The sequence below is a fragment of the Plectropomus leopardus genome, chromosome 15 (assembly GCF_008729295.1).
Source record: "Plectropomus leopardus isolate mb chromosome 15, YSFRI_Pleo_2.0, whole genome shotgun sequence".
NCBI classification, from domain to species: Eukaryota; Metazoa; Chordata; class Actinopteri; order Perciformes; family Serranidae; genus Plectropomus; species Plectropomus leopardus.
This window is the reverse complement of record NC_056477.1, coordinates 2865409-2882380: the sequence shown is the minus strand read 5'-3', so window position 1 is coordinate 2882380 and position 16972 is coordinate 2865409. Positions and strand designations below refer to the sequence as shown.

The 16972-nt window shown below is 40.4% G+C and overlaps 2 protein-coding genes across 2 annotated transcripts; one reads left to right on the top strand and one right to left on the bottom strand.

The window, feature by feature from the left end:
* The first annotated feature begins 5980 nt into the window (after positions 1 to 5980).
* LOC121954821 lies at positions 5981 to 8656 on the top strand. The gene is made up of 4 exons (XM_042502530.1): positions 5981 to 6049; positions 6421 to 6599; positions 7367 to 7653; positions 7932 to 8656. The coding sequence occupies exons 3-4, from the start codon at positions 7470 to 7472 to the stop codon at positions 8654 to 8656; spliced, it is 909 nt and encodes a 302-aa protein (XP_042358464.1). The 5' UTR covers positions 5981 to 6049; positions 6421 to 6599; positions 7367 to 7469.
* A 2637-nt stretch (positions 8657 to 11293) lies between these two features.
* On the bottom strand, positions 11294 to 16965 carry LOC121954855 (solute carrier family 22 member 7-like). The gene is made up of 10 exons (XM_042502582.1): positions 16566 to 16965; positions 15744 to 15847; positions 14937 to 15091; positions 14671 to 14839; positions 13914 to 14037; positions 13362 to 13471; positions 13027 to 13241; positions 12760 to 12868; positions 12408 to 12614; positions 11294 to 11527 (listed from the first exon to the last, which is right to left on the bottom strand). Exons 1-10 carry the CDS (start codon positions 16944 to 16946, stop codon positions 11446 to 11448), a joined length of 1656 nt encoding a protein of 551 aa, XP_042358516.1. The 5' UTR covers positions 16947 to 16965; the 3' UTR covers positions 11294 to 11445.
* Between the last annotated feature and the right edge of the window lie 7 nt (positions 16966 to 16972).

Sequence of the window (16972 nt, the reverse complement as noted above, 5' to 3'; positions counted from 1 at the left end):
CAACCTCCTCCCTTTCAACAAGCTGAATCAGCCAAAAAAAGGTAGTGAGAATCGACAAGGGCTAATGGTTTGGGACGCACAGCATCAACAAGGGCCACAGACATCAGCCAAACATGGGCGGATGGCTGACCGTCAGCTTGGTGTTGCACAGCCTTTAGGGTTAGGCAAGAGCTGTGGGATTTGTTAGGGTTAGGGTAAGAATGTCAGGGTAAGCCAATCAGAGGCAGAGCAAGATCGATTAAGGCGGGCTATTCGATCCCTGTCCTGGGATTCACAACCAGGCCAGAAAGATACAGACTAAGGAGATCAGAGTAGCAACTTTGTGTCAGTGTGGAGAGGCCTGCAGGACAGACGTTCCTGCATCTAAGTGCATGCAGACCAGTTAGTCCCCATCTGCATGCAGATCTTTTTTAGATCATTGGAGCTCTGTGAAGTCCCCTCTTCCTTCAAATGCTTCACTATCATCCTGGTCCCCAAGAAACCCTCCATCACAGGATTACATAACTACAGGCCCATTACCCTGATGTCTGTGCTCATAAAATCCTTCAATAGAGTGATGTTGTCCCACCTCAGGGACATCACAACCCAATTACTGGACCACAACCACTTGGTCTACTGGGAAAACAACTCAGTGGACCAGTGGATGATGCAGTCAACATGGGACTGTACTAGATCCTCCAACATCTTGACCTCAGAGGGACATATACAAAGATCCTGCTTGTGGACTTCAGCTTGGCATTCAACGTCATCATCCCATAAATGCTCTGCTCCAAACTCACCCATCTCGTGATGGACCAGGTGCAGCAGGTGAGGCTAAAGAAAATTACATCCATCATCTAGACGATGAGTTCTGGTCCTTCCTAAAGATTTATTTTTACTTTCTTTGATTGGGATCCCCATAAGTTTATACAGATACAAACTCTTCCAGGGGTCCACATGCATGTGCTTTCCCCACTGCTCATCTTCCTTTACACCAATGACTGCATCTCTGACGATCCATCTGTTAAACTTATAACAGTCAATGGCTTCATTGAGGTAAGCATTGGGTCTGCATATAACCTGAAGGTTGAATAGCTGCCCCTGGTGCTGCAGTTGTGGAAATCTGCCTTCGAACACTCTGTACTCAGGATCGGTTGATGGAAACATATATATTGTTGATCAGCACATTCTGGAAAGAGTACGTAAGGTTCAATGTCAGATTGTCCCCTTCCATCTCTGGATCAAGAGGGTCCAAGGCTCTCTTTTATAGCACAGCAGAACATAAAAGTCTTTCATGATTGGTTCCCTCTGCTTATGTAAGGCTTTGACCTTTACCAAAAATGGTGTATGACGCACTTTAACCAAAAAAAATGACATGATATACATCTTGACGAGGTATATTGACCAGCTTACATCATGTAACATATAGCCCAGCATGGTCCACTTTCGTGAAGCCCTCACCCGTACTCCTAAAAAAGATCGAGGTCAGATTTCAAGCTCATACCAAAAGACTGCCAGCACATGTTAAGCCTGTCTATTAGTGAGAAAATTAGTAACATTGCATTCAATTATAACTTTTAATATTCCATTCTTGTTTACTTTCATAGTGTGGTCAGAACAACCGGGAGATGAATGGAGATGACTTCAGGAGGAGTCCCCCAATACTGCCCCCCATCACTGTACACAACAGCACTGTGTTACCTAGTCCTGCAGATTTGTGGGATCCACCATCTCACAGAGCCACAAGTGGACTTTCAACATGGACACAATTAGAAAAAAAAGGCCCAACAGAGGATGTACCTCCTGTGCCTCCTCAGGAAGTTCAACCTGTCTCAAGAGGTGTCGATCCAGTCGGTTCTCTGCACATCCATCACTTTGTCGTTTGGATCAGCCACCGAACAGGACATGAGCAGACCACAATGGACAGTTGAGACTGCAGAGGAAATCACTGGTGCAAGCCTGTCCACCATTCAGGACTTAAACACCTCCAGAGTTGGGAATTTGGCAGGTAACATATATAGACTGAGTAAAATAATGGATGTACCTACTCTGATTTCACCCACTGGTTTGTGGACTCCCATTTTGAAGCCTCAAGTTCAGCTTCCGGGCTGTCACCATCTTGGTTAGCCAGAGGTAGCCATATTTGGGCAGTAACCATATTTGGTGGAGCTGTGCAGTAGTGGCACTTTTGGAGCCAGCCTCAAGTGGTCATTATAGGAACTGCAGTTTTTGGCACTTCAATGCTGAAGTGCCCAAAATTGCAAGTCATCAACTGGCAGCTCGAGGCTGGCTTCAGGACAAAGTAGATCGCCATAGACCCCCATGTTATAACTTGCCCACTTACATTTTTTTAAGGCCCAAAGTTACACATATTTTGTGAGTAAGATCCATCCCTTGCTACTTCACAACCTCAACCTCTCATCCAAATATGCTCAGTTCTGGCTCCAAGAAACCAAAATGGGAATGGCCAAAATTCCAACCTCAAGGTTGCAAAACAACTAAGTCCACAAACCAGTGTGTGAAGTCACAGTAACTACATCCATTAGTTATGCAGCCTATGGTCTCCAACAGGGGGACAACGACCCTTACAGGGTCTTTAGTTTTACTGTAGAGGGGCTGTCAAATTATTGTTTTAGTTGGGGTTTTTTTTCAAAATGTTATAAATAAGTCTAATAATATGCATGTATATAAATCCAAAATATTAGATAAGATAAATTGGCCTATTCATTAAAAAAAAAACAAAACACATGATTTACAGTGCACAACATTGATGATAGACTAACTGTTACTCGTGAATATTTGTGCTAGCAAATGTTTAATCGCCATACATAACAGCGAGGAGAAGCTATTAGTTTCATTATATCATAACATTTTGACCCATTAGCTGTATTATAATTAAGTGTATGGACATTCTTGTGGGCCCTAATAGATCACTTTGTAGCATTTTGAGCAAGAGACTAAAATACTTTCCACCTCCCAAAAACTAGATATAAATGAATGAATCTGCAAATAATTATTATTATTATTTAATACCTGAAACATTGTTTGCACCATTAAAAGACATTTTATACATGGAACTTTAGGCTTTCCTACACAATATTATTGGCTCAGTTTAATATGGAGCTCAACTTTATACAATATATGGGGGTCCCTGCTCTGTCTCTCTTTCCGCTAAGGGGTCCTTGGCCTAAAAAATGCTGAAGATCTCTGCTTTAAGCCAAAACAAACAGACTCAAAAACAGTTGCTTTCCACAGGCTATCACTGATAAACACTTAACACCAGTCCATAGTGTCCCTGTTACACCAAGCATCCACTTTACCAGTAATTTATTTATTTCATAGTCTAAATACTCAATATTCTTTAACATGTTACTATTAATCACTACTGTCATATCCACCTACCTCATGTGTATCCCATATTTATTCCAGCACCCTTTGCACTCTGCGCCATTGCACTACTATCGTATGTCATTCATAACAATTTATTGCTGGTTGTATATTTGCAGATACAGTAGACTGTATATAGTCTGCTATGTACAGTATGTTTTCCTTCCAAATGCTTAAGAGGACGCTCCTCGCATTCCAGTGGCCATGAAATGCTCATGTGTCTGAATGATGCTGTCAGCAAGACAAACAGCTGTTTATTTATTATCCTCGGGCGATTAATGCAGCCCGTGGGGTCGACTGTGGCGTCATCTCTATTATTCAGTAACTGTGCCGCCGCGGGAAACCGTGTTCAATGATTTACATGCCAAATACTGAAGCCGACACCTTCAGTACTCAACCAGTGGGATGCCTCAGTATCACATTCTTCAGATAACAAAGTACTTCAGATTACACGCCAGTATCCCTGTGGCACAGACAGTTTGAAATGTTTCCCAACCTTTTCTTTCTCGTCATTTTCATTTTTTTTAGAACTTTGAACTCAGTGTAGATCTTTACATATTACAGTACAGTATGTCACTGCCAGTCAGGTTTAAATTAAACTTAAAAGTGCTCTGTGGAGTTTTCTGGAAAATAAACAAAAGTTATGTTAACATTTAGTTGTTGCCATCCAAACTCAATTTTTAATCTCTTTGAGGTCTAACAAATGCATCAAATGCATTTCTTTCACCATTAAACACAATTTTTAAAAAAAGATTTTCTAAATCCTTTTATAGTGAGTTATTGTCCTCATATCTCTTTGTATCTCTCTTAGCATTGTTACATCATACTTCTTTTCATGGTGTGAAACCATTTCAAAAATGACCCCTTGCATTCACAGGCATTTACAAAAGTTTATCCCATCACATGAGATTTTGGGCAACTAACTAACAGCACCAGTCATATATATATAAAACACCTTTATATATTCATATATATATAAAACCTTTGTTCTCATTTACAAAACAATTTGACTCATTTGTTTTTTCTGGTCCTCCTCCTGATCTAACAGGTGCACATACAGCCCAAACGAAATGTAGGAAACTTAATTTAAATGGAAAACATGGTGCTTTGGGTAACACCTTTGACACACCCACCAAATGAGACAAAACATACCTCAAAGCAAATATCACACTAATTCGAGGTAACGTGTAAATCAGTGGACACTATTAACAGTGTTCCCCCTACCATTATATTTCCACCTCACACCACCCCACCCAACGAGACCCTGTCCCCCCAAAAGGTCAAATTAATTTTATTTTATATATAGCGCCAAATCACAACAGAAATCATCTAAAGTCACTTTTCATATAGGTCTAGACCATGTTTTTTATTAAATAAACTAGATATGATTATGTTATTCATCTAATTTATGTTTCAGTCTTTCCCGACTAGGATTTTTAAAAATATATTGACCGTGATTAGTTTACAGTCTTGTTTGCCAGCCTGTCTTATTCCTCTCCAGCCAACATTTGTATGTGGTTTCCATGTGGGTAATAAATGGGATGAAAAATGGGCCTGAAATGGGATTCCATATTGACCCCATGCCAGTAGCCCACATAGGCGAGGTACCCAAGTGGATGCCACATAAGCCAATATGAAACCCATTGGCAATCCCATGTAGGGCCCATTTTCAGCCAATTTTATTATCCACATGGAAACCACATACAAATATTGGCTTGGTCACTCCTTTTTGGGTGCATTACTGCTTCTCTTTGCACATTAACACCACTGTGGGTCACTGGAATAGCGTGAAACCAACAGCAGGAGCATGAATCGCACCATCTGCCCTCATGCGTGTGAACATTAAACTGGGACCCATTTGTAAACGCTTTGCTCCTTAACACGAGTTGTCAAAAATTCAGTGGGGTACCATTGGAGGTTTTGACGCATCTGAAGATACTGACCTTTGGACAGCAAAGGTCACAAATTTGAAACTTTAGCACAAATACCGGAGGTTACTTTCTTGTTTACCAACTCTGCACGTCCAGTTTGTAACACAGCCGCCTATTAAAAATTCATTAAAGCCCAAGCAAGATAACCTAGATGACCTAACTCATCATCAGGGTTGTTTCTTCTGACTTAACACGCTCCTCTTGGGACACAGAGGACTTAATACAGGCACAGATCAGCTGAAGTAGTACTCCTTATGACAGGTAAATTGATTTTTGTATGTGACATTGGTGAAGTGCTCCTTTTTTATTTAGAGCCACACACACAAACAGGAAAAAAGATTAGATAAAGGCAGTTGCTGTATATTGACATCAGTATTTCATGCAAATTTCACCCCCTGCATCATCATAAACACACAGAGCGATCCATGTAAACCAATGGAGAATATTCAGCACATCCAGGCTTCATTCAAAGCAGCCAGCTGAGCTCTGTGGAGATAAGAAGGCTCTGCAATAAATGACTTCCAAGTAAAAGACCTGACGCAAACACACACAAACCAGGACTTAAACATCTCCTTTGATATTCAGACAGACAAGTTGCCTCTCACTCCTCGAGTGGGAATAGAGATATTTAAACAGGATTCAACACTAATCTTGAATAACTTAATTTTTCAGCAGTAAGGTCTTTAAAAACCAGTTGGGATTACAATGAAGGGTATTTTCGTGGATGAAAGTTGACTCAGCATTTACTGCAGGTAAGATTATGGTTCAAGATGATTAATGCTTTTTGGAAATGTAAATGAGGATAAAATTTAAAATGGGGCCTTTAAGCAAGTGACACAAAAAAATCCTCAAGGAATTAAGCCAAATTTTTATTTTTCAAATATGTAAATTATGATAAAAAACAAAAATTGGCTTCAAAGGATACTGACAATTTCAGCTCAGTGTTGAAAGGAATATTAAACCTGCAATAATCAGTATTTTTGACATGAACATCAACTTATTGTACTGTTAAAAACACCTGTTGGGTAATTATCTCCTGCTCTTTTCAGCCTCTTTTAGATTATAGTTTTGCTCTTATTGCACACTTACTGTGTGGTTCAGTCTCAGTTTTCTCTGTTTCCAGAAGGAGCTGTTTTCATCTGACGAGCTCCAGTAAACCCACTGTACACTACCTGCCCAGCACCAAACAGCAGACGGACACAGGCAGAGACCAGCTGGTGAGGAAAGTGGAGCATTCAGCGGCTAAACGAACAGATATTTTTCTTAAGAGTTGGTGGAGACCAAACAAGAGCAAAAAAGAGAGTGAGTATTGGACTTCCTATTGTGTATATGAGCAGCTGTTTCCTTACATGGTCACCATAATGGCTTTGTGATGTGATAATGCTGTTTTTTATTTTGTCATCTTATTTCTGCGCCCCATAGTGGCCAAAAACTGTAACCAGAACCTTCCGTTTTCACAATGTAAAAATAATTCCCCTCCCCCAGTCTGGATGCTCAGTATCAGGGCTGGGTGATATGGGCTGAAAATGATATTGCCATTTTTGTAGGCTGTATCTCAATACACAATATATCTTATTTTATGTTCGTGGTGTGGGGGTTTCTACACAAAAATTACTGTGATTCGGTCTGCTGACAGCAAAATTTAGTTCTTGAGTTTCTCAACCAAATCTGGGATAATTCCTTTATTATTTGTACCTGACCATGTAAATGATTTAACAAGATTGTTTTGAGTGTGATTAATCGGAAAACTGTTTTGTTTAAATCCGACATTAACAAAAATATATTATGCCATATCTGAAAACAAAAAAAAACCATGAGGGTTGTCCAGAGGTGCCAGATTGGATGGTCTCAGTCTTTATGCCAAGTTTGGACTGACTTTACACATCAGCAGTCGTGGGTGACAGATAAACTAAGCACTCTTAGTTATCTGGCCTCGGCTGTGTGCCTTCACAGCAAAAATACACTGAAATCTCTCTTAAAAATGTCACGATCAAGACCGTAACAACTATAAGATGTTCATTTTGTTTATCCAAAGAACTGATTTTGGTCTTTGTTTTGACTGAAACTAGACTGAGATGTTCTTCATCACAACATCAGCTGAGCGGCACTCTGAGGATCTCAATGCTAATCTGGTTTGATCTGAACATATAAATAGCCACCGTGAGGCCTCTTATGGCTGACAGCAACACAGTGACAACAACTGTCCCCGTCCTCCTCAACGTCACTGGCAATGTCACTGGCAATGCCACTACACCCGCCACAGTCCAGGTAGCCCAAGTGATCAGCTGGTTGACGTTCAGCATTGGTTTGCCCGCCATCGGACTGGCTATTTACACCCTCAAGAATCTGTCCAAAGGTACTCACTTTGCTCTATGTCTAACGACCTAAACAAACAATCCTTCAATAATTTACAAAGTATGCTTAAACCTCCTACACACGAGTGGGATGAGAGGGTATCGGGGGGCTCGGCCCCATATCACGATTTATCTTTCATTTTTTATCTGATTCACTTGCTACAAATAATCCTTGTCAATGCACTGCTGTTTAAGGTTTTCAGGTGCATGAGGAAAGGCGTGTGGAGGGAAATGAGATGTGTTCATTTTGACAGTTTCTGTTCCTCTGATGTCTGTCCAGGTGAGAACAAAGTCCCCATGCCTGTCATATTCCTCCTGGTCTCTGACATTGTCAGTTTCTTTAGTCGTCCCCATGTGGACCAGGACATGGAAACTGGGACCGTCTTCTCTTCCAACGCCACCGACTTCATCTTCTATTTTGGTGTCGTCACCAACATCACCCTCATGCTGTTCATAGCTCAGGAACGCCATCTCTTGGTGGCCTACCCGCAATGTCTTGGCTGCTGCAGCAGCATCAGGCAGTCTCCTGCGGTCACCTTGGTGGCGTGGGCTGCTCCGTTTGCCATCCTGGCCCTCGCCGTGCTGAAGTACACCCTCTGGTTTGCTGTGTCTCTACTCGCTCCTTTTCCCCTCCTCCTCTTCTTTGCTGTGGACTCCTGGAGGGCCCTGATCTGCTCCAGATCTAACCCTAAAACCCCAGAGAGGAGGAGGGTAGTGTGGGGGATTGGTGCGATATGGGCCAACTACACCCTCCTCTACGTCCCCTTCATCCTCAGCGTCCTCCTGGAGGCTTTGTCCTTCAAGGAGACGGTGGCATACCTTGGGCTGGTGTCTCACCTGCTGCTCTACCTCAGCCCTCTGGTGGACCCCTTCCTCTACATCTTCATGACCAAAGGGCTCAAAGAGGTGCTGCAGGCGCTGCCCTGCTGTCAAAACCGACGTCCGAAAGGGAACATGAGACCCACTGTGGATACTGTGGCTGAGACTGTGGAGACGAGGCTTTGAGGAGGACAAACTGTTTGCAAAAAGATGTCTCTGTCAGTCTAGTTGGGGACAATTCATGCTTCTGTTGAATTTTTGGAGCTAATGCCAAAACCAAAGTTCAGTCACAGAACTTGACCTTTTACAATCAGGTTAGATTTAACAGATAAGGCTGTGCTCCTTCACTCTCTAGATTTGAGTCATCTAGTTTAATAACATTTGGAAAGTCTAAAAGAGCCGCAATTTTTTTTTTTTTTGACCACTATTCAACCTCGCAAAGCGCTTACCTGGAAATCTGATGCTCCACCATTGGAAGTTAGACGCTTGGCTGCCATGAGTTTCTAGTGTGCATGCCTCATGGGCCTGTTGATCTGAGAATTTTATATCCAGAAAGAGAGTTGTTTTTTTATATTTAATGCGTCAATGAGCAGCTCTCATAGAAATTAACTGGACCCAGCCTCCATGGCTGTATCCAGACTTTTCGTAATGCATCCATGACGTAAACAGCCAGACATCACCAGACCGTGTCGTGTGCAAGCCCTCGGGAACAGCACTAGGCTTTGAAGCCAAATTTACATTGAGGCCAAAAGTGGAACTACAAGCCTAGTCTGCAGTTTGGCGTAGCTTGTTCAGACTCTGTTTCTGTTTGGGTTTCCAGTGATTGTGCCGGCTTTTCTCTAGTGGCAGATCCTGGATGATGTTTTGCTTTGCCCTCTTGCTTAACGCAGCTCTGCTTCTGCTGAGTGATTGAGTCATGGCCTGGCGGTTCTCATCCTCCCGGTTCGGGGTAGTGTGGTTGATGTGCGGTTTTATTCACATCTGATCTCATTTTAAAGAGAGTATCATTTTCATTTTTATGAAAAAAAAAGTTTTCTGTTTTTGAACCTTTATGAACTCTTGGGTCTTAATTTGGGTCTCATTTTTACAATTTTTGAAGTCTAAATGCAATTACTAGAAGTAAAAAGCTAAGTCATTTCCAACACAGTGTGGGGGTATATCTATAGTCACATGTAGCCATTTGTTGGCAACTGTCTTTTTAAAGACACATAAACACTTCACAAGTTTCAAAAGTTTGGTATTATTTTCTGACACATTTTATGTTGTAGAACAAAACATAAAGGTCCTTTCAGCTTTAATCACAGACCTTAATTTCAGGCATCTAACCAAAAACCTATTCAACAAACCCATCGACTTCCAGACTCATTCCTGGTGCACTCTATTCTAAAATACATGTAACCTCACTCTTGCCACATTAGTCGGGCTAGACAGAGCTCTGGCAGCAAAGGGCATTGGCATGAGTACCCCAGCAGTGTCTGAGAAGTGTCAGATTACACCTGCATGAGTATGATTGGGTGTCAGCTGTCAGCTGATAGCCGGGCAGCTGTTGAATGAGCGGCCATTGTAAAGCATGAATGAACCAGCGCTCTGCCTGAACGACGCTGTGGTTGTGTGAATTCTGATAAGAACGTAACAGTCCCTCCCGGATCTCACTGTTATGTTTGTAAACCCAGATACCTGAATTTCAGCAACTTACATAGTAAAACTTTTGATTTGGCAAAACTTGAACAAAAGATTGTATAATCATGATTTTTGCGATTTTTTTTTAAGGATCTCAGGAATCCTGTGACTGTGTCTTCATGCCGACAAGGGTTAATGTGCTTCAATGTGCCAAAATTTCCATTGAAATTCCATAGGTGAAACATGCTGCAGGAAATAATGCCAATTCAAAAGTAAATATTAAAATCCAAAACAATTACAACAGAAACATGCTGCAAATGAAAAATAACACTGCAGAAATCTAAAATAAATAAATTTACAATGCTGTCAGCAAACTCCAAACCAAACCGTTAATTCTACAAGAGTAGAAATGATTAGAAATTCAGTTTTGTTAACTTTGAAAAGCTTAATTAATTATGCTTGTTAGGAGTGTCTGCCTGAAAGAAGTGTTAGAGAGGTCCAGAAATTACTTTTTCTGATTAAAATACTTACTAAATAGTGAAATACTAAATTTAAAGATGAACTTTTGGGGATCTGCATGAAAAATAATTAGGATTTTGATTATTATTATATATTTTAGGTGTGTAACTCACATATTCAATATTTTCTTTTTCTGTTACATGCACATATCAAATATTTTATTGCAATCTGATTTTCATGCACTCATTAACTTACATGTTTTTCTGTTGGGTTTTTTTTGTTTGTTTGACCCAGAGGACATGTTATGACATTTAAGCTTTGTAACTTGAAACATGTCAGAGATTTGTTGAATCTGCTTCCGTTCTTGCAATTGCAACGCTATAAATATCCAGAGGGGATGACATATCGATTGATATTGATTTTTCCCAGACTGACTGGATGCAGCTTTGATGTGACAAAGTAGGGCACTGCTGTGAAATCTGAAACATGCCAACATAAAAAAACAATGGCAGACAGAAGTCTGGTTTCCTAATACAGAAAAGTGCAATAGATTAGATAACACTTATCTATTAGAGTACAGACTGTATTTCAGATTAAATAAAACCCACAGATTAATAAGTAACATGTATAGTTTATTCAGTTTGTACCTTAAATAAAACTGTATTGCTGATAAGTAACATATAGTTTAGTCAGATTGTACCTGATAAATACGTTATTATAAATTCCATTATCTCGATGTTTACAAACACATAGATTTTGAGTTTTCTCACCAATAGCAGAGAAGACATGATGTGCTATCCATGATAACAGTGTGCTGGTCTCCTCTGTTTACATGTGCAGGAGGCAGTAAGGTCGTGGTAGTTCTATATGTTGCATGAGTACATAAAGTCCTGGTTTTACTTTTCTGTGTCTGTTGTGCTCTTTGATTCCAGAAACACATCCGCAGCCTCCACAGAGCGACGGGAGACCTCACTTCCTCTGAAATGACACAATGACAACATGGCAGTGATTTTAATGTTTGCACTCATAACACTGCTGTCTGAGCTCAGGAACACCTTACGGCCTTAAAATATGACGCATCTCTGACTCATATTAAACAGTCCTCTCATATTTAAAGCTCCCTAAACGTAGGAGCTTTTTGTTTTGTTTGATTGGGACAAACCTCCAGTGAGACTTGTACTTGTAGTGTCCTTACTGGCAGACTGAGGCATTTCTGCTCGTGACCTCCATCAGGGTCATTATAAAACACATGACGAAGTCCATTTAAATAACAATGGTATCAAGGAAAAAAGGTTTAACAAGACAACCTATCATATACGGACACATATATATCAGCCAATCGGGCCCCCACACATACTGTATATGGGCAGGTTATATAGTCATGTGGCTTCAGGCCAATCACATTCCTCAAACTGGCAGAGAGGCGAGGGCAGTGCCCAACTATGGACATGGATTTGGTCGCAGGACAAGTGAATGTAGGGGCAGCACTCAAGCTTGTAAAGAGGAGGTGTTAACCCAAAATGTGCCTGTTTAGGGTCACATACCCAGAACACTGACTGTGTTCAGTTGTTCATGTTATTGTGTCCATCAGTCATTTAATGATACTCCATATAAACATGTTTAATTTAGACTTTTTCTTAAAACTCTCAAAATGAAAAACAGAGTTGTTCTGTTTGATCTCACAAATTCAGTTTTCAGTTTGAAAATCAGAAGCAAAACATTAGTCAGCATTCATTACTGTGCGTCTCAGTGTCGTTTTCAATGTTACCACCAGATGACGCCAGAGATTTTTTTTTTTTATTTTACAGATTCTGGCTTTCATGTATTGATTGTATTTTTCGTGTGTTGATTAACCAACCTCGGCTTCTCAATGTCGTCTATTGTCTCAGGCAGCCTCACATTCTGCGTCTCTGGAAGCAGCAGAGCCGCCAGGCCAGAGGTGATGGACAAAGAGCAGATGATGATCTGAGGAAGAAGAGTCCACACGTCCTCCAGCATCAGGATCAGCGGAGCCACAGACGCTGCCAGACGACTCACAAAGCTGGTGTAGCCCAAACCATTTTGTCTGGTGAGACAGAAGGTAAATCGATTAATCAATTAGTTGTCCATATGATATGAAACCATCTGTGTGACCCCAGATAGGAAAGGTTCAGGAGTTTTAGTTGTCGCATACTGAAGATATATATATATGTATATTTACTGTGTCTGACCTGAGCACTGTGGGGTAAAGCTCTGATGTGTAGAGGAAGACAATCGTGAAGGAAGCCTCTGATAGGCCCTTTCCAAGAACGGCAACAACAGCACGCATGTGCCACAGACCTACAAAGAAAAAGTTCAGCACGTGCAATAAGATAAGTGTGTACAACATGACAACTACCTTGACAAAAAGACAGACACTGAAGTGTCAGCTCGAACCATGTCACATTATCACACAGAAATGTGTGTTTCATGTCATTTCTGTGAAATCTAACAATGACCTTTCGGTAAAAAGATGTTTATGGCGATGCAGATGCCCGTCAGTAACACCATGCTGGCTTGGCACTTCCTCCGTCCAATGATGTTAAGAAGGCAATAGATCATCAGCTTGGCAGGGACTTCGATGGCCGCGTAGATGAAGTGTGTGAGGTGTATGTTTAAACCAAATCCACTGATGTTCAGGCTGATTCCATAATATGCTGAGGAAATGCCATACCTGTAGAGTTGAATACACAACAAACTATTGCTTATTGATGTCTCTGTAAGCTGCCTCCTTCCATAAATCTGCAGTATATTTTCTATTGTGTTCAAAGGTATTTCTCGAGGTGATGCTCACCACATAATCCCAGTCAGAAGAGTTAACTTTCTCATCTTTGGGGTCTTGATGAGGTGAAGGTACGTGTAGTTTTTGTCCTGCTTTTCCAGGATTTCTATGTTGGAGAGTGTCTGCACAGAGGCGGATAGATAATATCAAAGGATATGTTTGCGTTTTTTCATGTCTGTCTTCAAGATTAGATGCCAATATAAACACTGGCAGAACTACTGGTTACTCTAATTATTCCATCGGTACCAAAAAAAAAAAAAAAAAAAAAAAAAAAAAATTTTGTAATGTCGAAAAATGCTTGATTTGTTCAACACAGCTTTGTCTTATTTGTTGTCTCATTTGTGCTCTGATAAAGAGCACATTTATCAAATTAAGTGCCATAATGCTGTTTCCCAAAATACAGTTGCTGCAACCTCATTGCTATGGATATAGATTAATGTTGTGTCCAACTATTAAACACACCCCCATTCTCTGTCTAAAAAAAGGCCGATAACTGTTTCACAGGAAGTAAAACTGGCTGGAGGGGCTCAAAGCAAAGCCTTATAACATCAAGCCCAAACTTACCTCTTCTTTAAATTTGGATGACAGTTTTTGTCTTTTGTTGAACTTGGCACATTTGTCAAGATAAAAGTGGGCTCTCTTCACTTTACCATTGACTAAAAGCCAGCGTGCAGACTCAGGAATCCACCTGCAATCATATTCAAAATGGACATAGTTTAGGTTGCAATCAGAAAATATAAAACTTGTATCAAGTATTAATGAATTAAATCAGTTTTTCAATCTGTAAAAAAAAAAAAAAAAGGTAAATCTTAAAATAAAAAATGTGTTCAGATTTAAATAAAATACTTATTTTTTAAGAACCACCTAAACTCATTAAGCTTTGCATGAAAATGTATATTTAAATTATTTTTTTTAAAGATTATTTTTGGGGGCTTTTTTTGCTGGGATAGCTCTAGCATGAATGAGGGGAGAGAAAGAGGATATAAGGTTAAGAGTTTGGTTTTATTTGCACAAAAGAGAACAGAAAACATAAATTCAACAACAAAAAACAAAGTTGTAGGAAATCTCACCTCAATAACAATAATAAAAAAAACCAAAGTCCATGTAAACAAACAAAGTCAACATAAAGTCAGCAAATCTACCAAAAACAGTTAAAAAATAGAATATTAAAGTGTGACTGTAGTGCATGAACGTGTATGAGTGGGCGTGCTTGTGTGACATGCAGCAAAGCGTCAGCAGTGGGAATCAAACCTGCGGCCGCTGCGGCGCTCTTACTGTTCTTTTTGCGTAAAACTCTAACAAACGTTTGCGTCTCACTTACCACCAGGTCAAAACTGCAAAGCCCAGAGGAGCTGTGACCGTCATGATCAGCGTCCGCCAGTCATTCACCAAATAGGCAAACGCAGCCAGCAGCATGTTACCGACAGCCCAGGACAGGCTGCCAATCACGCTGATAAACGACCTATGACCTGTGTCCACCCACTCAATGCCTGCAAGGTGTGTACAATTTTGTCAGAAACAAGCTGTGAACACAACATGTGACGTATCATCAAGCGAAATGTTGTTACGGTGAGCTTGTTTGCTTACAGAGAACCATCGAATTTATGCCGATTCCGGTCAGTCCGAAGCCGGTGAGAAATCTCAGCACTGCGAACAAAACGTAGGAGTTTGCAAACGCGCTGGAGAAGCCAAACACGATGGACATGATGTACGAGGCCAGCAGAATGTTTCTCCTCCCGTACCTGGAGATGAGAAGTAGATTTAAGATGTCGTGAGATGAACATGAAGATTTGGGATTAAGTTTCCTTTTAGCTGTTCCTAAATTTAGCCACTTGACCGGCAAAAGTCTCTAGTGTGCCTGCTTAATGGGCCCAATGATGCAGAAAATCCTGGTGATTTTACTCATGGGAGTCTAACTTTTTTGGCTTCATGCACCACTGAGCAACTCCCTTAGGAATAAACTGAACCCAGCCTGTGACGTCTGATGACTTTTTTTTTTTTTTTCAGCAGCAGTGTCTTTTTTTCAGTTGCTTCCTGTGAGGAGTGAGCGTGTGCAGCTGCATGCAGCTTTAAAGCAAAGACTCCTGCATTTTTTTCAGTGGCATCTCATTTTTTAACTAAAGTATAACGAACAATTCCACAAAAATGTCAAATTTAAATAACCATTACAGATATCATTAACACTTTTTGATTCCACCCAACTTTTTTCCCCCACTGTTTTAATAAAAGTTAGATTGCAACACCGTTTTAAATAAAATTGATAAGGTATATTGCATTTTTTTCCCATTGTCATTTGAACAATCTAAAATTCAAACATGGAGCCCACAACAATGTGAGCTGCTGGAATTTCACTTCATCATGAAAATGTTGGAGATAGACTTTATATACACATACTTATCACAGAGGAATCCGAAAACTATGGCACCGATCATTATTCCAGCAAAGAAGACTGTGCTTGAGGTTTTTCTCAGGCTTTTTCTATCACAGACAAGGTCCCACTGCAAAAGCAGATCACAGAGAAAAGGTTATTAGATTGTATATTTAGTTATGTGTTTATAATATGGACCTGAAACGAACGAAAATCTGAATCAGAAATACTATATTGATTCCCGGAGGAAATTTTGATAGGAATAAACAGAAAAAAGAAAATATTAAACAAGAAGTCTGTAAAAATATACTTAAAAACAAAAATTCTTGCCAAAAAAAAAAAAAAAAAAATTCTTGCCAAAAGTAAAAATTGTATCACTCTCTTTCACACATGAACAAAAGAATTTTTGGGACTTAGAAATGGACCACCAGAAAAAAAAAATTGTCACTTGCCCCTCAGGGCTTCCGTAGTAGTATAATAATGCATTAGAATATTAGTTGAATATTGCGTTTAAAACACATTGGCTGTGGTTTAAAAAAATGCCTTGAGAAAGCACCAACTGAAATTATTTATAGATTATTTCTCTTGGTACTCAAAGACACTTTGCACAAGTTATACAAGATTATAAATTAGAGTACACAAAAGTAAACACTAAAACACACAACATTATTACGTTATGAATCTAGTAGTCCTGTAAAGATATGAAACTATCATTAATATTATTAGATCTTCCTGCATTATTTCAGAGAAGTCAAAACATCTGCAGTGTAAAGGCTCATCCCTCACTGAAATGTGTCCTGTTTTATTCATATTTGAATGTTTTGATGGGATGATGTCAGTGCTCGTACCTCTGTTGCCAGGGTGGACGTGAAGGTGGAGTTGTCGTAAACCCATCCTCTCTGACACCGGACGGTCGGCAGGTCGGCGCTGTCGGAGCTGTTGGCTAAGAGCTGAAACTGAGGCTCTGCAAACATCTCGCAGGATTTTGGGACCCCATCTTCTTGTACGGGAATGCTGACGGTCAGCCTCTGCTGGTGAGTTAAATTTCTGAAGAGTCCTCCGTTATTCAGGGTGCTGATGTCACAGTGATGAGGAGGCAGCGCAGCGATGAAGTTATTTAGGAGGAAGTGACAGGGCAGAACTATCCGCGGGGTGCACAGCAGGATGAGGAGGAGGATTTGAAAAGGCCCAAAACCGTTGATTTCCTCCAGAATATTCTCAAACTTCATCTTCACTGCGCTCAGCCTCTGAAAAA

Excerpts from the sequence above, each read along its gene's own strand:
- LOC121954855 (XM_042502582.1), bottom strand. The coding sequence starts at position 16,946 with ATGAAGTTTGAGAATATTCTGGAGGAAATCAACGGTTTTGGGCCTTTT. Across the intron at positions 14,840-14,936 it reads CATAAATTCGATGGTTCTCT|GCATTGAGTGGGTGGACACA; the intron begins GTAAGCAAACAA and ends CACACCTTGCAG. Across the intron at positions 12,869-13,026 it reads AAACATCTTTTTACCGAAAG|GTCTGTGGCACATGCGTGCT; the intron begins GTCATTGTTAGA and ends TTTTCTTTGTAG.
- LOC121954821 (XM_042502530.1), top strand. The coding sequence starts at position 7,470 with ATGGCTGACAGCAACACAGTGACAACAACTGTCCCCGTCCTCCTCAAC. Across the intron at positions 7,654-7,931 it reads CCTCAAGAATCTGTCCAAAG|GTGAGAACAAAGTCCCCATG; the intron begins GTACTCACTTTG and ends ATGTCTGTCCAG.